The sequence below is a fragment of the Neofelis nebulosa genome, chromosome 3 (genome assembly GCF_028018385.1).
Source record: "Neofelis nebulosa isolate mNeoNeb1 chromosome 3, mNeoNeb1.pri, whole genome shotgun sequence".
Classification (NCBI taxonomy): domain Eukaryota; kingdom Metazoa; phylum Chordata; class Mammalia; order Carnivora; family Felidae; genus Neofelis; species Neofelis nebulosa.
This window is the reverse complement of record NC_080784.1, coordinates 42,537,007-42,558,279: the sequence shown is the minus strand read 5'-3', so window position 1 is coordinate 42,558,279 and position 21,273 is coordinate 42,537,007. Positions and strand designations below refer to the sequence as shown.

The 21,273-nt window shown below is 38.3% G+C and overlaps 1 protein-coding gene across 4 annotated transcripts; it reads left to right on the top strand.

Moving 5' to 3' along the window:
- Window positions 1-2,520: 2,520 nt before the first annotated feature.
- Window positions 2,521-20,200, top strand: GOLGA7 (golgin A7). 4 transcript variants are annotated; one of them, XM_058720581.1, is made up of 6 exons: window positions 2,533-2,664; window positions 2,874-3,005; window positions 8,040-8,192; window positions 14,905-15,006; window positions 16,070-16,137; window positions 18,790-20,200. In XM_058720581.1, exons 2-5 carry the CDS (start codon window positions 2,895-2,897, stop codon window positions 16,106-16,108), a joined length of 405 nt encoding a protein of 134 aa, XP_058576564.1. In that variant the 5' UTR covers window positions 2,533-2,664; window positions 2,874-2,894; the 3' UTR covers window positions 16,109-16,137; window positions 18,790-20,200. The 4 variants fall into 4 exon arrangements, with proteins under 4 accessions (XP_058576562.1, XP_058576564.1, XP_058576561.1 ...); XM_058720580.1 differs by having other exon boundaries at window positions 2,534-2,664; window positions 16,075-16,137; XM_058720579.1 differs by lacking the exons at window positions 14,905-15,006; window positions 16,070-16,137 and having other exon boundaries at window positions 2,521-2,613.
- Window positions 20,201-21,273: the final 1,073 nt, after the last annotated feature.

Here is a 21,273-nt window from a genome sequence, read left to right as displayed (position 1 = left end):
GGGGGGTGGGGGGGCGATGTAGACAAAAGGAAACCCTTGCACCCTGTTGGTGAGAATGTAAATTGGTACAACCACTATGAAAAACAGCATGGAGTTGCCTCAAAAAATTAAGAATAGAACTGCTATGTGGTCCAGCAATCCTTCTTCTGGGTATACATCCAAAGGAAATGAAATCAGTATCTCAAAGACAAAACTGTGCTCCTATGTTAATTGCAGCATTAGTCACAATAGCCATGATATGGAAACAACCTGTATGTCCATAGTCAGATGGATGGGTAAAGAAAATGTCATATATAATTATATATATATATATATATATATATATATATATATACACACACACACACATATATGTATATAATACATATATATAATAGGTATATTATATGTAATATATATAATACGAATATTATTCAGCCATGAGAAAGAAAACCCTACCATTTACAACAACCTAAAATGAATCTAGAGGACATTATGCTAAGTGACATCAGTCAAACAAAAAGACAAATATTGTATGATCTCAGTGATACGTGGACTCTAAAAAAAAAAAAAAGTCTAACTCACAGAAACAGACAGTATAATGGTGATTACTAGGGGCTAGAGGTCAAGAAGATCTTACTGAATCAGTAAAAAAGTATCAACTTCAGAGACAAACCCTAGTCTTTAATGCAAAACAGGGTCAGATGATAGAACAGAATAGAAAATCCAGAAATGGCCACATATATACATATAAAAAACTGATTTTTGACACAGCTATAAAGACAATGAAGTGGAGAAAGGAGAATCTTTTCAACAAATAATGCTGGAATAACTGGATAATTATATGAGGAGAAAAAATGAACTTAAATCCATACCTGTGGTAGGCAGAATAATGCCCTTCCCGAGATATCTGCACCCTAGTGTGTTCCAAACCCAAGGATATGTTAAGAGAGTGAAAACTCAAGCCACAGAATGGGGGGGGGGGGGGGGGGGGGCGGGGAAGATTGCAAATTGTATATCTGATACAGGACTATTCTCTAGAATATACAACAAAACTCTCAAAACTCAATAATTGGAAAACAAACACAAATTGCAAAAAAACTAGAGCAAATACTTCATCAAAGAAGATATAGGAATGGCAAATAAGTACATGAAAAGATGTTCAAAATCATTAGTCATAGAAAAATGAAATGTATAACTACAAGAGGATATCTCTATACAAACATGGGGCAACCCTCATATACTATTGGTGTGAATGTAAAATGGTACAACCACTTTGGAAAATAGTTCGACAGTTTCCTAAAAAGTTAAACACTAGATATTTGCCAAGAGAAATGAAATCATATGTCCATACAAAGACTTGAATATGAATGTCCAATAGCAGCTTTATTTGTAATAGCCCCAAACTGGAAGCAACTCAAAAGTCCATCAACAGATGAATGAATAAACAAACAATAGGAAATCCATACAATGCGATACTATCCAGCAACAAAAATGAATGAATTCATAATAACACAACAACAGATGAATCTCAAAATACTGTCTATGTGAAAGACAGCAAATGGTATGATTCATTTTACATAAGATTCAAGGAAATGCAAACTAACATATAGTGACAGAAAGCAGATCAGTGCCTGGAGAAAAGGGTAGGGCAGAGGGATTACAAAGGAGCATAAGGAATCTCAAATTTTGAAGGAGATAAATGTTCACAATCTTGATTGAGATGATGAGATGATTTCATGGTTGTATATATATGTCAGAATTACATTGTCCACTTCAAATACATTGCGTTTATTGTATGCTATTTATATTTCCATAAAACTTTTAAAAATACAGTAAGAGAATATTCTTAAAATATATAAAATTCAGGATGAGATAGATAGTGGTGCTAACAAGTTATATCAGCCAGCACCAGCAGACAAGTTTAAGGTGGGGTCTCCTTGGCTGCCTTGCAAAAGTATGCTGAGTTAAGTGAGAGCCCCAGTGGTCAAGGAAATGAGAACTGCTTGTCCTCTCAGGCCACCTGAGGGATGTAGACTGGGGTACTGGATGAAAATCTTGGGGTAGGAGGATCAGTAACACCTCAGAGAATTGGAGGAAGGACGCTGGATGACAAAGCCCAAGCAGGTTCTTTGTCCTCTCTTCCTCCCACCCCTTTGCCAAAAGAAGTCCCTAGGCTTCTGCTTTCTGTTTACAAATTTGTGTGAGCAGTTTATTTGGTATAGAGTTGGGTGGTGTCCCACGTGCAAACTAGGACATCCAATCAAGAGTGAAAATAACACCTTACATCAGTGATCAAAAACTACCTGGACGATGAATAGGGAAATGACACAATGTGACAAGGAAATGACACAACGTGGAAAATCCCGAGTTTTAGACCTCAGCAACCGTCGGCAAGACACCGCGCTCCAAAGTTCTCCCCTTCCCCGCCCCGCCCAGGCTTTTCCTTCCTTATTGACTCCTCCGGGAGGGGCGGGAGGCGGAGTCAGCCTGGGCCCCGCCCGCTGAGCGCGCCTCCACCCCGCAGCGCGCAGCCTCACCAGAGTCGCTTTACGGCCGAGGAGAGGGTGGGTCCTCGCCTCGAGGCAGGACGCCGAGCTGAGGGGCGGGGAAAGAGGTCTTTTGCGGCAAGACGTAAGTGACGGCGTAGGCGGTGCGACTGCAGCTGGAGGGCAGAGGAGGCGGGTTCGTGTTTCCCGGGCCGAACCGGGCTGTGGGGGGCGCGGGGCCTGGGCCGGGGCTGTAGCTAAAGGCCCGCGGTGACAGCATGGGTGAAGGGGAGTGGGGCGGAAGAGGCCTTGGGCTGCTTTGGCCGGTGGGAGGGGGGGGTGGGGGGCTGTCTTTGGTCCAGGCCGGGGATCTGACCCGTGGTTGGTGTCTCCCCGAACCCGCAGCGCGCCCGTCCTGTCCTCGCCATGAGGCCGCAGCAGGCGCCGGTGTCCGGGAAGGTATTCATTCAGCGAGACTACAGCAGTGGCACACGCTGCCAGTTCCAGACCAAGTTCCCCGCGGAGCTGGAGAACCGGGTACGCAGACTGGCTCCCCACACCTGCTCTGGGGCGAGGGAGGGGGACTCTTCAGGGACGGGAGGGAGTATGGGCCGACACCAGACCCGTTTGATGCCTGCCTCGCGGTTCTGAGGAGGGGCAGGCAAAGGAGGTGCCTTGGTCAAAGGAGAGCCACTAAGCAAGATGCGGTGTTTGGAGGAGGACGAATAAAGCCAGGCCCCTGAGTGTGATGGCCTTATAGAACTCGGTGGTGCCGAGTGCCGGGAATCTGTACCCAGCCAGCTGTCTTCTTAGCCGGCCGTCTCCACACCTCCACCCGGGTTATTGACAACAGTGATGAGGAACTAATTCCTGAGGTTCCAAGCCACCTAACTCAGCATGTTGTAAACTATGACCTCCTACTTCGCCACGCAAGAGTAATCATCATCATTCTTGTGACTGGCGTTTGTGGCCATTGTGCTGGTCGCACTGCTCAGCAGAAAGGGTTTATTAAATGCTGTGCCAGACAGTTACAGACAGGCTTTCTTGGAACCTGAAAAACCTAGAACAGTAGATTGGCCTGGACAGGGAAATATCTCCGAACAAGGCCTTCAACTTGTTGTTCCCAGTTAAGATCACTGGGAGCCACCTGCGTTTTGATGCTTGCATATTGAAACTGTCCTCAGGATATAGGTCCCTTAGACAACTCTGCACACAGAAATGGAAGAAAGCACTGTTTCCTCTTTCTTAAGAGTTAGGGGGAAAAAATCAGTGAATTTTATTTTAAAAGTACAATGAAGTGAGCATATGTGACTGTGTGTTTTCTTGGGCCCGCATGTGCTCACCTACCCAAAGAAAGATCTTTTGGTCTTGAGCCATGTTACCTTACATTCAGTTTACTTTTCAGAGATCAGTTTCTGGTAAGATGGGAGCAGAGTTTTGTGCTCTTTTCTCCATGATTGGGAAGTGAGCGACTGAGGTGATGAGGTGTGCTGTGGGTGTGGGAGTAAGAAATACTGGTCATGGGATAAGTGGGTGTAGATGATTCTGTGCTAGAGAAATGTGTAGCAGTCCTTTAAAATCAGCTTGTAACAAGGTAGGTTGTTCTACCTGATTGCCAAGTTTGGGAAATCAATGTATATCAATTATAGTGTCCTTCAACACTGTGGTCAAGTTAGTGACCCAAGTATGTTTCTTTAAATGCAAATGAAAGATCAGATATGCTTTTCTTTTCTTTCTTTCTTTTTTTTTTTTTTTGAATGTTTATTTATTTTTGAGAGAGAGAGAGAGAGAGAGAAACAGAGCATGAGCAGGGGAGGGGCAGAGAGAGAGAGGGAGACACAGAGTGGGAAGCCGGCTTCCAGGCTCTGAGCTGTCCGCACAGAGCCCCACACGGGGCTTGAATCCCACAAACTGCGAGGTATGACCTGAGCCGCAGTAGGACGCTTAATAAGACTGAGCCATCCAGGTGCCCCAGATCAGATATGCCTTTTAAAGAAGATTTCATATTAGTTTGTCTGTGAAATGCCACATAAATGCTACAGTTTATCATTGCAATGTTATGAGTTAATTCAGCTTGACACTGGCTGGACATTTCCACTGTGGTTTGAAGAGGTAGAAATTGAGCACGATGCCTGCTGTCTAGAGCTACCAAATGTTTGTTTTTTTTTTTTTTTTCTTTAAATAATTTAACATCACAGTTAACATACATGTTTTCTGTGTTAGGGTTTGTATGAAATGGATCAAATGTTTTATTTGCAAGCCTCTTATGGAAAGTCTGATGTACACTATTTATGTACTTTCAAATCATAGTGTAAACTATACACTTACTTGGATGTTACAAGATTTCTTTGTTTAAAGGTTTTAAAGTCAAACTTCTAACTCATAACTAAGCCAAATATATGTATGCAGAAACACATTAGCCTTCCACTCTGTGTGGTAGAGCCTTTATTTTATAGTCTGAATACAGAAACACAATGTAGTCACAGTACTCCACTGATTTTTATAGAAAATTGATGTTTCTAAATTCTGGAGGCCTTTTTACTTCTTTGACTTCAGATTATAGACCAGAACTGCTTATGACTCTGAGTACTATACAGAGTGTTATTTGGTGCTGTTCAATTGTGTCTTTGAGGGATTTTTCTTCTTTTTTTCTTTTTAAATGTTTGGGTTAAAACACTAGTTTATGCTTTAAACTGCTTGGGAGAGCTTTTGATTTTCCTTTTAATGTGTTGAAATCAAATTTAAATTACAGGTTTAAATTTTCCTTGCTTTGTTTGATGGAAAATTGGAAGGTTTGTCTTTGTTTCTCTACTCCTTACCCTAGAAATTGTACTGATTGCTCTGCCACTGGGGCTGATTTTCCTTTTGTGAGAACATCACACTTGGCAATTTAATAGAGGAAGAAACTAATATACAATGTTTTGTATTACTTTAAAGCAACACACACACACACACACACACACACACACACACACACAGAGAGGCATTTGTACCCTTTAATCTGAGAGTGAGGGCACGTTCTGCCTGTTAACAAGTTTACTTTTTTCGTTGCCTGTTAGAATGTAATACTTTGATGCTTAAGTACTTTGTTGCCAGGACAATTCTTAAAGAAAGCCTTAGTCTAACTTTAGCCAAAATACAGACATCTAGACACCCTGGGTCTGGGTAGGAGAGAAATGAGTCAACTATAATTGAAGCATTTGTACCCCTACATACCTTTAAAATATGTGTCTGCATCTGGTTCATAGAAATTACCTTTGACTTGTGATCACTTTAAGCTTCAGCCCCATGCTTTCTACCACATTCAACAAGAAACAAAATTTCTGGGAAAATGAGTCTGATTCCTATTTCCGTTTTGATTTTCAATGTTTATTAGTCCAAATTTATGTTGGGCTCCCACTTCACAAATCTCCCAATTTTGTCATAGCATCTGTATCAGTCTTCAGGTACCCAAGAGAGAATACTGAAAGGTATTTTTCATAGTGAAGGGAATGAAAGAAAAATGCCCACATTTGTTCTGTTGAACCCTCATATGTTAGGTCCTTTGCTCTTGCTGCTGTCTACCATGCTGTTTACCTTTTTTCCCCTTTCCTTTTTTAGTAATCTTTCAAAGAAATTCCTGACTTTTTAAATTTCTTTTTTAACCTTTTAAAAAAGTCCTTCATGTTGGTGGGTTGGTTGGTTTGTTTTTCTTTAATGATCTATGATTTGTTTCCATCCTATAAATCATTACTGTCTTGGAATAGCTTTTTTAAGAATTCTTGTTTCTAGTATGATCAGTAATTCTGATCTGAAAGAAGATGTTTCTGGGTTGGAGCCCATGGTTTTGAATCACAAAGCCAAAGAAATGTAAATAATTCATGGAACCTTCCTTATCAGATCATAACATTTAAGTAAATCAATTGTGAGTGTTTGAAATTATTTAGACTTTTGTGGATTTGCTGTGTGACAAACTGAAGGTGTTATTTTAGGCATAATTGGGTAAAGATAACAATTTGTTACAAATATTTATTTGCAGAGTGAATAGAATTCATTTTCAGGGAATGAGAACTCTGACGTCAATTCTCCAAATGACCGTTCTTCAAGTGGCGGCTTCCCACACCATCTCTGCCCATCCAGCCCTTTTCAGAAACTCTTAATATTCTAGGAAATTAAAAGTAGTTCCTATTGAAAAAGCAGGAGAGCCACCACCATTTTAAAGTTCACATTAAAGTTTTTCATGCCGTTGGCTCACCACATCCTCACAGTTTTTCCACGCTCAGAACAAAACAATGATCACAACTGCCTCTAACCTAAAGGGTTTTAATAGCTTAAGGATGATGACCATAAATTGTTTTACATTTTAAAAAATTATGTTCGTGGGACTGTTTTGTCTCAAACTGTATATTGAAGTCCTTTGACTTTTTTCTGAGTCTATATGTATAGACTTCATAAAGGAGAGAATTCATATGTAAGGAGTTACTCTACTCGTTTCAGGAATAAGGGAGTTTGTGTGAGAGGGGCCCTATAGTAAGGACAGATAAGTTGTCCTTTGTTGTCAAGAATGATAGTGTGGCATGAAATACTCTACTAATGGGATGAAAATCCTAGGGTAGAGCACTGAGATGTGAAAGTACTGTTAGCAGAAGAAAGTGAAAGCAGATGATTAGAGTGAAAATGGAAGACAATGGTAGTATTAGGGTCAATGTGAGATAATGGTGTCACTGAATAGAAGGGTAACAGGAATGACTTGGTGTGAAGAATTGTGTGATAGTTTGAGATTTTGCCTTGTTCAGTGTGAGCTTTTAGTAAATTCCAGTGCTTAGGGACTCAATTTAAGATTACCTGCTCTGAGAGAGAGAGGCAAACCAACTTACAGGTGATAGAGAGTAAGGAGTGCACTTGTGATGAGCACCAAGTGATGTATGGAAGTGTTGAATCACTATGTTGTACACCGGAAACTAATATTACGTTGTATGTTAACTAACTGGAATTTAGATTAAAAAAAAAACTTTAAAACAATAAAAAGATTACCTGTCCTTTCCAGATAAAGAGAACTTCTCCTTCCTTTTGTGCTCCTGCATACTTTATATATGTGCCCACTGTAGTACTTTATCAATTTATTATGTCTTTATGTTTACATACCTGTTCTGCTTATATGACTTGTCAACTCCTGGAGGACTGAGTGTCTTGTTCATCTTCCTCAAAGGCCTGTCCTAACATCTGATGATAGGTGCTCAGTAAATGTGAATATAAGTGAATGGAAAATGGAAGGATTGTATAATTTTATTAAGTTACTTGAAACTCAGTATAGAGAATAAAGAGACACCATCCTGAGCCTTGAAGATATCCAGTGTCCATAAGAGGGATAAGATTTAAAAAAAAAAAAAAAAAAAAAAAAACTAAGCAGTTTCAGTAACATAGGTCCTGATTTAATCATCCAGGAGGTTTGCCAACTATTAGATAAGAATGTTGACAGAACAGCAGAATCAATTAGTGATAGCCAGCATTAGTGAGTGGCTGATCTTTTTTCCAACACTTACTTTAAATTCTTTTTTCCAAAACTTACTTTAAATTCTTTTTTCCATACAGATTGATAGGCAGCAGTTTGAAGAAACAGTTCGAACTCTAAATAACCTTTATGCAGAAGCAGAGAAGCTTGGGGGCCAATCATATCTTGAAGGCTGTTTGGCTTGCCTAACAGCCTACACCATCTTCTTATGCATGGAAACTCATTATGAGAAGGTGAGCCAACCTTTGTTTTCACAAAATCTCTTAAAATCATAAAAAAGGTGAATTGATATATCCATGTTTATAACAGTTGCCATAAAATTTCAAGGGCATTTATAATAATAATTCAAATTCTGTCATTGCTCCTGTGTAGAGAGCACATAGTAGATTCCTGAGTCTTCAGAAACCAGTCAAAATTCATCTGTTAACATAGAGTTGACATACCAATGTTCAAATTGACTTACACTTAAGATTGTAGAAGATCTGTATTCTCATTCTATCTAGCTTTTTGAGAATCCTTTTACTTTTTTCCCCAAGTCTCTGTCTTCAGTCTTATCCTCCAGCTTGAGTTCTTCTCTTTTCTTTCCAACTGCCTGCTAGACCTGGAGGTGCCAGCTTCTCAATGTAGATGTCCAAAAGGCAAACCTCACGCCTCCCCATTTTGTTTAATAACACCCTTCCTTTTTCAGTACCATCTTTAGGTGTGGGGGATGAAGAAGAGGGAAAAATTTATCAGTTGTCAAAGACTGAAATATCTGCCATTTTCCCATTCATTAACTTTTCATGATTTCTTCTGCCAATGCTCTAATGTACGCCCTTATTACCTCTTAGACTGTCGAAATAGTGTGATGAGTTTCATTTCTTCCATTCTTTCACTTGTCCAAACCATCTGTTGCTGCCTTCATGGACACTGTATTACTTCCTCTAGCACTCCTATAAATTCGGAGGCCTCTCCTGGCTTCCCATTCACTGCCAGTGAGTAAAGCTCAAACCCTTTCTCCAACTGACCTCAGGCCTCCCTTTCCAGCTTTCTCCCGCCCCTTTCTCACTGTATCTTTTGGCCAAACCCGCTTCCTCGCTGGGCACCAAGCATACCCTCCTAGGTTTTCCTCCACCTATAGTGCCACTCTCCCTGTGTTCAAGTCTCACCAAACCCTTAGGTGCCTCTGTCCTGTAACCTTTCCTTACTCTTCTAATTAGTATCTTTCTGACCTATGTATCCCCGCATTTTATTTATGTCTCTTTTCCTGGCAGTTACCTCTCTGGACTTTTGAATGTAGCAGTTTGCTTTCTTATTTGCCCTTTAAGTATGTATTTTTCTTGAGGTCAAGGACAGTGCCTTAACTGTTTTGTGTCCCTCTTCATGCATAACACCATGCCCTGGGTGCATTAGGTGCTCACTGAATATGTATTAAATGAATTTAAGTCAATCAGAGTAAACCCCTAATACATCATTTAATTTTGAGCATGTTTAGCAACTGAAATGCTATACAGGTATCTGTACTATACCCCACACAACAGAACTGTCCCCGTGGTTGTCTTGCACTCTGTGTAGTAGAGAGCAGAGAGTTGCAGCTAAATTATTTTTGTGAGTTACTGGCTGGAGATGCTGCCATATTCATTAGCATCCTGACGTGAATTGTGTTAGTTTTACTAAAAAGGGTATATCTAAATAACTAAATTAGTTGTTATATTTTTCTCCATATTATACAGAGAACCAGCCAACTTTCATTCCTGTTTAATATTCAAAATCAGAAGTTGTAAAGGATCAGTATCAGCTTTCAGTCTGTGTTTTGTCTTAGCAGCTTCTCTTTAATAGTACACTTGCTGAGTGAAGGGACAAGGGTTTCATTCATTTGATAAATATTTATCGAAAGCCTACTATGTGCTAAACAATGCACAGGGGATATAATGGAATAGGACAAACATCGTTACTGACCTTGTAGTATTTATAATTTAGTGGTAACAACTGATGTTAAGGAAACAAAACCAACTAAATTATTAATGGCAATAAACGTCTTGAAAAAAACAAACTTTCCCATGATAGAAAATAATAGGAGAGACCTAATTTAGATTGTGTGGTCAGAAAAGGCCACTGAAATGGTAACATTTAAGCTGCTAAGTGAAGGCTACAAATCGTCCAGACCATTCAGGCAGAGAGATGGTAAATAAAAAGGCCCAAAGAGCATGATGGGTCCTGGGAATTGTTAAGAAGGCCAGTGTGGAAGAGAGGGGCTGTAGGTGAATTTGGAGAGGTAAGGAAGGAGCTGTGTCATGTAGGAGTGTGTAGTCCATGGAAAGATATTCAGACTTTATTTTCAGTGCAGGGGGGAAGCTATTTCAAGGTCTTAAGCGGGAGAGTGATATGATCAGATTTTCATTTTAAAGCAATTTCTTTGCTCTGGAGGGAAAAAAAGATACAAAAGTGGAAGTAGGGAAACCAGGTACAATGCTCCATAGAAATCCAGACAAGAGATGACGATAGCTTGGACAGGGAACAGAGCAGTAGAGATAGAAGGAAGTGAACAAATTCAAGGAATATGTTGATAGTAGAACCAAGATTGAATGAGAAGCTGGATGTAGGAGGGGAGGGTAAGGCTGAATTCATATGGATAGAAACTAGGTCATCCGGGGATGGTCATTTAAAGAAGTATGTAATATTGCCAATTTAAAGTAGAATTACATCCTCCAGAGAGAGTATTTTGTTCAAGCCTGGTAGAGTTGTCATTTCACTACATTTCACATTTGTTGATACAATTTCAGTTAGCTTTTATTTATCCATGTGCATTTACTGAAATAGATACAGAAACCTCCTTCTAATATCAGTTGTAAAAAGAAATGGGTAATTGGGTTCCAGCCAACTCATTCACTAATTAAAGGTCATGGACAAATTAATCTGAATTCTTTCAACTTTAAAATGGGTATTAGAATTAATGTATTTCCTTACATATGGTAGATGCTTAATAATAAATAGTGTTTTCTTAAGATAAATATAAGGGGCACCTGGCTGGATCAGTCAGTAGAGCAAACGACTCTTGATCTTGGGGCTGCGAGTTCGAGCTCCACGTTGGGTGTGAAGATTACTTAAAAATAAAATCTTTAAGGGGTACCTGGGTGACTCAGTTGGTTGAGCATCTGACTCTGGATTTTGGCTCAGAACATGATCCTAGGGTTGTGGGATCGAGCCCCATGTTGAGCTCTGCACTGAACGTGGAGTCGGCTTAAGATTCTCTCATTCTCTCTCTCTCTTTCTCTCTCTCCCTCTCTTCCTGTGGCCCTCTCCCTTGCACAAGTGTGTGCATGTGCTCTCTATCTCTAAAATAAAATAAAAATAGAGATTATAAAAATAAAATTTTAAAATAAGTGAGAATTTAGTGTATATATATATATATATATACACATACACTAACTTAAGTGTTTACATATATACACACATACATGTTTTAATCAGGTATTTGTGAACTCATACAATTTTTTTTCAAATATGAGTAATCTTTTTTAGCAGCTGCTGGCTTATTTAGCTGCTAAAACATTTGGTAGCTTTTAATTAAAATCCCTTTGACTGGGGGCACCTGCCTGGCTCAGTTGGTAGAGGATGCAACTCTTGATCTCAGAGTTGTGAGTTCAAGTCCCACATTGGGTGCAGAGCCTACTAAAAATTAATTAAAATTAAAATATATATATATATCCCTTCAATTACTAGTCTTGAAAGGCAGTTCTCAGTATCAGAAATAAAGTGGAAATTGATCCTAATATATGTTTTCACTTGGGTTCATAGGCAATATAGAAGGCACTACTTTATATGTCTAACCAAAGTTTCTTTTTACGGGGTTTTATAAAGCAAGTAAAGACCAAATAAAATTAGTCAAGAAACCAAAATTTAAGGTGTGGCTACATGTTTTAAGTAGGTGATTTTACTGGACAATGAATAACTAGATCACGCAAAGTGAACAGCTGGAATGGTCCTAATTAAGATATAATGTATTTATACTTTCAAAAGAAAAATTTTAAATGTATATTTGTAGTTTTGATAAAATGATAAAAGTGTAAGAACAGCTGCCTTCTCCCTCCCTCCAGTTTGTCCCTTAGGAATTTCTGTGCTATTATTTTCTACTTTATGAAAGAACAGGCTTGAGTCATTTAGTCTGTATTGTTTTAAAGACTAAAATTTTTAACCTACAAACAGAAAGCCTAATATAATAGTACTTACGCTTTGTCATGTGGGTTAAATTTTTTGAAATTGTAAATAAGCCTTTTAAAACTTACTAGAACAATCATGCTTTTTTTCCCCTGTAATGTGCTATTTATTGATTTAAAATGAAGATAAAGACTTCAGTGTTATTTCTCTATTGTTGCTGGCCATTATAATTGGGGAACAAATGGGCTTGTAGAAGCTTCTCGCAGTAGCTGTCTGCCTGGTTCATAACATCCTTTCTGCTTATGTGCTGTAATCTGTAAAAGGAACAAATTAGAAGGAACTTAGATATTTTCTGAAAATACTAAGATCCTGTTGTTCTTGCTTAGCCGCACTTAGGATAGTTTTTCTTAAAGGTCTGTATTTCTTCTTGAGGCTTTCTCCAGTTTAATATTCTCAAGGAGAATAATAAATAGTCTTTGCTGAGGTTGGATTGTCTTCAGCTTTGTAAATATTACACAGATTGAGGTTTTGTTGAGGGTTTGAGGATAACAGATAATTTTGTCCAATATTCTTGTTTGTTTTGACATTGATTTACCAAAAATAATAAACTGTGAGCAAAACGTCAACATAAAGTTTCCTAGGAGTGAGCATGCTGATTTGTCCTGCCTGGGATGCAGTGTGAGTTTACTCATGTTAAAGCTTTCTTGTTGCTGAAGAGACTAAGACAGTCCTGCCTTCCCCAGAGCAATATTAAGAGGATTTGGAGCTTATGCAAAAAGAAGACATTGTTTTGTTTCTGAACTGATACCTAAGTGCACATGAATGTTATTAAAGTTTAAGTAAAAACTTTGCACATCAAAGTTAATGCTTGAATCAAATAAAGGCATGCTATTTCTTTGCCCGTAACCTGTGCCCAAGGAGTGAGGGAGGAAAGCTGTTCTGAAGGAATCCTTTCTTTGCAACCAGCCATGCAGACGCTTTTCTGACTGCCACCCCCTAGTGTAAAGGTACTGGAGTGAGGGTACACCGACTCTCCAATTTCCAGTTCTGTCAGATAAGCTGGGAAAGAAATTGGACAGAAGATTGAGCGTCCTGACTTGGGCACCTTTATGGGCTACTTCCTTACATTTGTTATTTTAGCATGATTGATAAACTGATAAAATGTACCGAAGATTTTTTTTTGCCCATAAAGACCAAGCATTACTCAGGTTCTTTGTGAGTTGAAAATAGAATGATATTTGTATTACTTCAGGTAATTAGGTTAAAAAAAAAAAAATTCTTTAAAAGTGGTATTTTTTAAGTTTTTTCTTTTAATGTTTATTTTTTGAGAGAGAGCATGAGTTGTGGAGGGGCAGAGAGCGAGGGAGACAGAATGTGAAGCAGGCTTCAGGCTCTGAGTTGTCAGCACAGAGCCAGATGCAGGGCTCGAACCCACAAACTGCAAGATCATGACCTGAACCGAAGTCAGACACTTAACCGACTGAGCCACCCAGCTGCCCCAGAAGTGGTGGTATTCTTAATTCACTACTTAACCCTGCAGACTGCTCTTTTAATGATATCATGCTCTTTTAGAACATGAGATTGTAGTATTCCCAAAGATGTAACTTGAATGAATTTATTTAAATTTCACTTTCCTTCAGTAAGAAAATCCACTATACAGACTACCTAGTGTTTAAAATTCTAAATCAATTTATACAAAAGTACCTAAATTGTAACATCCTAATTTTGTTAGTTTGCCCTGGTGCATTGTAGACCCACTCTTAAATTGTTTCTTAATTTCCAACTATTTTCATACAGTTCTTTTTCCCCTTTATGTTGTGATTGCGCTTATCTGTGACTTCATTGTATTCTGGTAGTATGAATTTAAGAAAATATATAGTAATTAAAGAAGTGGATCAAAGCCTTTTTGAACATTAGAGCCAAAAAAGGGTTATTATGATGACTTTGAATCTGAAATAAAACATGTAACTCTTTGATTTTGTATATAACTTTTAAGATTTATTTTCCCCTAGCTTATCGGTCTCAAAATTGCCCTTATTAAAGCTGGAGATTTGGCAATTTCCAGAAGTTCCTTTGTATCCTATCTGGTTTTTGTCTGCATTTGCTTTGACTTTTACAACCTTAATGCTAAACTTATAAATTGAAGTTCCCATCGAGGACACAAGAGCAAACTACAGAGTAGCACTATATGCAGACACGGAAATGATGGAAGACACTTGTCATCAGAAACTCCATAGCCACTGACAGTCACGTGCTTTACAAAGGAAATAAACTTTTCCGTTTTAAACTAACTGGGCTATCTTCTATCTTTTGTTATGGGCCAACTTTGTATCATTACTTACAATTGATGAAAACATACAAACAAGAGAAACAGCAGTTCTTCAGTGTTAAAGGGGACGGAAGGCCAAGAACTACTCTTGGTATTAGAAGGTATCACACTGACAACACCTTATGAGTGGGAAAGGGAAAAGTACAACTAACTTTTGTGTATGTGAGCATCCACTTATTTCTCTGTATCCAGGATTGAGATGACAGGGGGCAGGGAGGAGGGGCCGGCACTCATGCTTTTGTGTGCATTTGCACTTCACCGTATTGAAGATAACTTGTGACTCGCCGAGTCCATCAAACTGTGCTGAATGTTGTGTACAACATGTGTGTGCCACATACTCAGAGCTGTATCCCTCCATATGAATATCTATTTCTGGTTTTGAAAACTAATTCCACTGCCTGAGTATTTGGAGATCCAGCTGCTACTTAAGGTAAAATCTGATGATGACATAAAAAGCTGTGGTGTTTCTTTTCTGTCAGGTTCTGAAGAAAGTGTCCAAATACATTCAAGAGCAGAATGAGAAGATATATGCTCCCCAAGGCCTCCTCCTGACAGATCCCATTGAGAGAGGACTTCGAGTTGTATCTTTTTAGTCCAGATCATAAGGTCTAAATATCTATAAAAAGAAAATTTTGACGGTACTCTTGGGCATCACCTGGAGAGAATTTAACTCCTTTCTCATGTATTTATTTGCCCTAGGAATCTTCTGTGTGAATTGCATACCTACCATAAGCCTCTTGTCTCCAACATTTTTCTTAAAGCAAGTCTCCTTCCTTTGCAATTGTGCAGGTCTCTGGATTGTTTAATATTCTGGTTACCGTCTTTCTTGGTGGTTCTGAGGGCATCTTGTAGTAATAATGGGGGTGGTATGAGTAATGCATTTCAGCTGCAGAAACTCTGAACCTATAGCCTCTTTGAAATGCATAAACTCATAATGTGTGGTGAGACTTGTCATCCAAATGAATTGCAGTTCCATGGGGGTTCATCTGACTAGTTGAAATCAGTTACAGCTGCCAGATGTATCATTTCATTACCTTTGACATACTGTGCATATTTTTAGAGGCAGTAAGCTTTGAAACTCACTAAGTGAATTTGGTAAATAAAATTGCAAGAAAACTAATTTAACTTGATAACTGGAGTAATGAGTAAAATAAATTTTTTTAAAAACCTAGGTCAGATAATCCCAGGCCTTCCAGCTGATAATAATTTCAGCAGTTTTATTATCTTCCACAGCAGTGGTTCTTAAACTTTTAGAGGTCATGAACCCTCTCCCAGGAAAAAGTTAGCAAATAATTTCAGGGCATTTTGAACCCCTGAATTCATTACCTCCTTCAGTTCTCAGCCAAGAACCCTCTAGCTTCTACACTATAGCATCTTTTTCCAGAATTTTTTTTTTCTTCAAAAAATAAATAATCAGTGTTTGAGAGGGAGGACATGTGGAGTACTGCAGGCAGTTACATTTCTTGAAGTTTTTGGCAAGATGGAGAAAGCATCATGTTTAACTTGGGTAGGAGAAATCCTTAATAATTTAAAAATGAGCAAAGCGAATTGACAGCAAAGTCTGCACAGATCACACACACCATCTTGCCATGGTCCCCTTTTATATGTTCCATTCTACAGTGTGTTTTCTTAACAGCCATGCTGTTTAGATTGAAATCACCATTTATGAAGACAGAGGCATGAGCAGTGGGAGATAAACCATCGAATTAAAGGTAAAAATAAAATTATATGACGTATATGCAGTTTTTATCATTTATAGCATGCGTGAATTTTCTTTCCTGCATGGTAAATAAATCTTTAGATTATGGCATAGTCCCTATATTGGCTTTATATTTAAAACATGTATTTAGCCCAAATTCCGTTTGGTGATCTAGAATTTAATCCTGATTTTTTTCCCCCTGTAGTATTTTCAGACTGGTTTTCTTACTTTGTTTTAGGGCATGTTTTGTTTTTTTTTTTTGGGGGGGGGGTTCTTGTAGTATTTCAAGGCAATCCTAGACATTCAAATAGTTGGATTTTGCATATAAAAATCATTTCAGTGATTGCCCTGCCCATATGATGAATGGCTTTAATAACCAAAGAAACATTTCAGAGTGGAGGGGGAGATTCTGAATATTTCATTTATTTAAGTGGCTTCATTGTCCTGTAGAAGAAACCATACCCCTAGTGGGTAGAACCATAAATGTAATTCTTTTGTTTAGAATATTTATGTTCTTCTATATCCATATAATGACTCTGAATAAGTGAGAAATACATTAGTTAATACTGATGGGAGTCTGTAAGCAAATCACGTGGAAGCCATAGTACATGAGCATAGCCTTCTAAGTAACAGAAAATCATACCTCATGGTTTCTGCTGATTTCAGTCACGCACACTTTCTGCAGTGCTCTGCTACCGTACTTTCCTGATTGGCCGTTTGCAGGTATGTGTCACTAACTCACAGCACAGAAACAGATGCTACCAAAGCAGACATACTCTTCCTTCCAGGGCAACAACAATAATAACTGCCACTTTGAGAGCACCTGCTCTGTGCCAGGTATTATACAAATGGTATTTCTCATTCTTATAAGAATTCTGCAAAGTATTTTCTCCATTTCACAGATGAGCAAACCAAGGTACAAACAGATTATTATATGGTGTTCTCAAAATCATTCAGTTTAACACATTTTGGGATATGAACCCAAGCCTGATTGACCGGAAAACCAGTTTTTACACCATACTTCGTATAAGTACTTGCAGCAGCAGAAACATGGGGAAAGGGAAGAGTTCATCAGATTATTGTTTATCTTCCCCTTTTCTTTTTCAAGACTTTCTTTAAAAATACATTTTGTCTGCCCCTGCACAATTTATCAAACCCTATAAACCAACCAGCATTCCAAGGCTGCCGCCTTTTAGCACTAGTGAAATTGTCACCTGAATTCTTTGACTTTGAAAGCCGAAAATCTAAATAATGACATCCTCTGCCATGTGTTTCATTTCTTTTAAAAAGGGCTTGTTTGGGAACACTTAGTGTTACTTGTTCATACACTTTCTCGTGTACAATTTCCAAACTGGCATTTCTCAGTTGAGCAACCGGGAACCTTAAAGTGTGGTTTTTGTTATGTGCCATTGGAATAAGTTTATTTTATCAATTGCAGCTGTGTTGACTTGGCACAACCCATTTGTCATGACTCGTTTTGCAGCTATTATTGCTAAATATAATGTCTTTCTGAGGTGGTGTGGGGTTTTGAGCAATTACACACCAGAGACTAATCTATCAATAGTTAGGCAACTGTGAAATTTTGAAATGGGAAAGATTTACTTTAGGAACTTCTGGATAGTTTCATGAATGCAAATATTTTTGTTCAATTTGGTTTTTAGAGCTGTGTGTTCCTCGGGCCAGGATCTAGCATGGGCTGAGGTCTTGGAGGAGGGGGAGAAACTGTAAGAATAATTAATTCGATTCTGCCATTTTTCTTAAGTCTCTAAGTTTTCTGCAGGTTGAAGCATTATATGAGAGCTAATGATTTTAACAACAACAACAAAAAAATACACAAATCATGGAGATGGCCTTTATTAAAAAAACACTTAAAATATCTTTATTAAAGATTGATGGTGTTTTCTCTTTGGATTATCTTCTTTATTTAAAAAATTGGAATGTATCATTCTGTCACAATAAATTAGTGATGATAAAAATAGCTAACTTTTGTTGGTGTTTATTATGTGCCTGCACTATTCTAAATGCTTAATTTTAATCATCACAACAACACTACAAAGTAGTAGTATTATCCCAGTTTTTTCAGATGAGGAAACTCAGGCACAGAGAACTTAAGTTACTTATCTAAAGCTAAAAACTAGTAGGCAGCAGTTGAGGCAGCCTGGCCCCAGATTTGCTACTTCACCCTGTGCTGTACTATATTTTATGGCGTGATTGGTCAGAGATTGAAATATAGAGGGCTTGGGGTGCCTGAGTGACTCAATTGATTAGGCTTCTGCCTCTTGGTTTCAGCTCAGGTCATGATCTCACAGTTCATGAGTTCAAGCCCCATGTCAGGCTCCATGCTAACAGTGCAGAGCCTGCTTGGGATTCTCTTTTTCCCTCACTTTCTGCCCCATTCGTGTTCATTTGTTTTCTCTCTCTCTCTCTCTCTCAAAATAAATAAAAAGAATCATCCTTCTTAAAAAAAAGAATAAGAAATATACAGGGCTTGCATTTCTGGACTGCTGGGCTATGTACTTGCTTAGTCAATTAGTACAGATCCAAGTATTCTGTTAGATAGACCGTAGCGCACTTATTAGGACCTCTGATCAGTTGGTGTGAGAGACTTGTTTTAGAGGTTATTTTTAGCATCCCTTTCTAAAACTCCTCCTTTTCCTAACTACAGATCCCTCCTCCAGCTGGGACCCTCATCTATCCACTGGCCGATCACAGAGTGTCCCCTACCTCCTCTCCAGAGCATCATTCCTTTGTATCTGCTGCCAGAGCCACGGTGCCATTTACTCCAAGGACTAACTTTCTAAAATTCCACACCTGGAGTGACCTCTGGTCACTCAGCATCCACTTTGTGTCTCCAAATTGTGTAGGACTCTGTAATCTCTTGATTAGTTTCTGAGAAAACATAATGAAGCATTTCACTTTTTTTATTCAAAGCCATTAATAAAATGAGCCGTTGGTCAGCCCAACACAAAATTCATTTCTTACCTGCCACCAGGACAGTGGTTCTCTCATTCCTGGGTCCAGCTTCCCAGGTGGCTTGAGACTTCAGTGAGTCCCATCTTAGCCAGTGTTCAGTCTTATTTCCCCCAAATTCAGAAAATGCTTTTCTCCGGGATTTTGGTGAAAGGTAGGCCGTGTCTGTGGTTTTGCTAACGCATCTCCCAGATCTCATAGACCTACCAGTTTTGCCATGGCCAAAATCTTAAAGATCTATTTCTGCTGTTCAGTTTCTCCAACGGAAGCTCATTGGAAAAACAATGTATAATGTTACTTGTTCTATTATAACAGTTATTCCTAATTAAAACAGTATTTAATGCAATTTCCAGTTATTTTTCTTTGGAGAATTTTGTTATTGCATTACCTTGAATGTTGGGAAGATGTAGTATGTGTTGTGTGTTCCTTACAAAAATAAGTAAGCACAATAAAGTGGATGCTAAACCATCAAACACATAAATGTCCCTGCTGTGTCCCTGAATGTGTAATAAGCAAGTATAATAAATATTTTAATTATAGTTTTGTTATAAATATAACTTATGAGAAAAAAATTTGATAGGAATAATACCGTATATTGCTAATTTTTAACTGTCCCTACTGGCAAACCTTATGATTCATAGACTTTTCCTCATATACAGTATTCAGTGCACAGAAATCTTAGGATTGGTTCAAGTACAGTAAGTTCAGTGATTTCCAACTAAAACTCTCAAGTCCGAGTTCGTGTTTATAGTTCTTCTGGCTGTATGTTCTTAGTGTCAGGGTTTCTTATGCCCTTCATTCATCTTCGGGGTTTTGAGAGCACTGTATTTGCAAGAAAGTTAAGAAATATATTAGGAAAGAATGAAACAGTTAAAAGTTTTACTTTCAGAGATACTGTAGGTGCTAATACTGGATTTAATCTTTCAGATTTAGTTTCTTTTATGGATCTGTTATTCAGTAAATCCCATCGGTCTGTGTAATATTTTAATTGTATAAAATTCCTTTGTTACTTTATAGCCTGTGATAGTGTATCTCTCTGCCTTTTAAACCTGTTGCAATAACTTTGCTGAAATAATAACACATTAGTAAAACTTTTCTTAAACAAATTGTCTCTGTGTCGTATTTGTTGTGATCTGGTAAAGTGATACAGTATTAAATTTGGCAGATAGATAATACTTGTAGAATCTGTGTAGACGATTTTTAAACACCTTGCATTCATCACACTTTTCAGTTTATATGCTTTATCTCATAAGAGGCAGATATTTCAGCTAAATATAAACACCAAGAAATAGTCCCTAATAGTAAAAAATGTATTCGATTAAGGAAATAAAAGATTAGGATGTTTGGGGTGCCTGGGTGGCTCAGTCGATTGAGCGTCCAACTTCGGCTCAGGTCATGATCTCACAGTTCATGGGTTCAAGCCCCACGTTGGGCCCTGTGCTGACAGCTCAGAGCCTGGAGCCTTCTTCGGATTCTGTATCTCTCTCTCTCTCTCTCTCTCTCTCTCTCTCTCTCTCTCTCTCAAAATTAAACATTTAAAAAATTTAAAGATTAGGATGTTTCATTAGGAAAAAATCAGTTATTGTTAGCTATCTTGGATCATCTGATGACTGTTTTTAAAATGAAGTGCATTTGTAGAGAATAACTGCTTATATAGTCCATATTCTGATTTTTGTGAAATTATTTTTCTTTATAAGATTTTCAGCTTCCCAATTACACTAATAAATAGTAAATAGTACTCAGGTGGCCAGTATTCAGAAAGGAGGTCATTAGACCTGAATTAAGTTCCTTCTGTATTCCACTTGGCCCTGGCTCCTAGCCTAAAGTCATAGTTTGTCAAGAGTAACATGCTTTGTTTCCTGTTTTGTTGTTTTAAGTCCATATAAGGGAGGTCAGAGTGTTGGTGCTAGATTTCATTTATACACTGCTCTTCCCTGCCCCACCCTAACCCTTCAGACTCCATGAGGGCAGAAGTGGTTTCTACCTACCCTTGGATCTATCCCTAACCACGCATCATCATGCAGGGTGTTAAATCTATTTAACAGGTTTGTTAAGTAAGTAAGATATAGGCTGACTGGTCATTAGCAGAGTTACTTCACTACATCTTGATTAGTAAGGTGTTTGACTTGATAATATAGTGATTTGTATACTCCCCTTGTAAAGTTCTAAGACTGGAAAG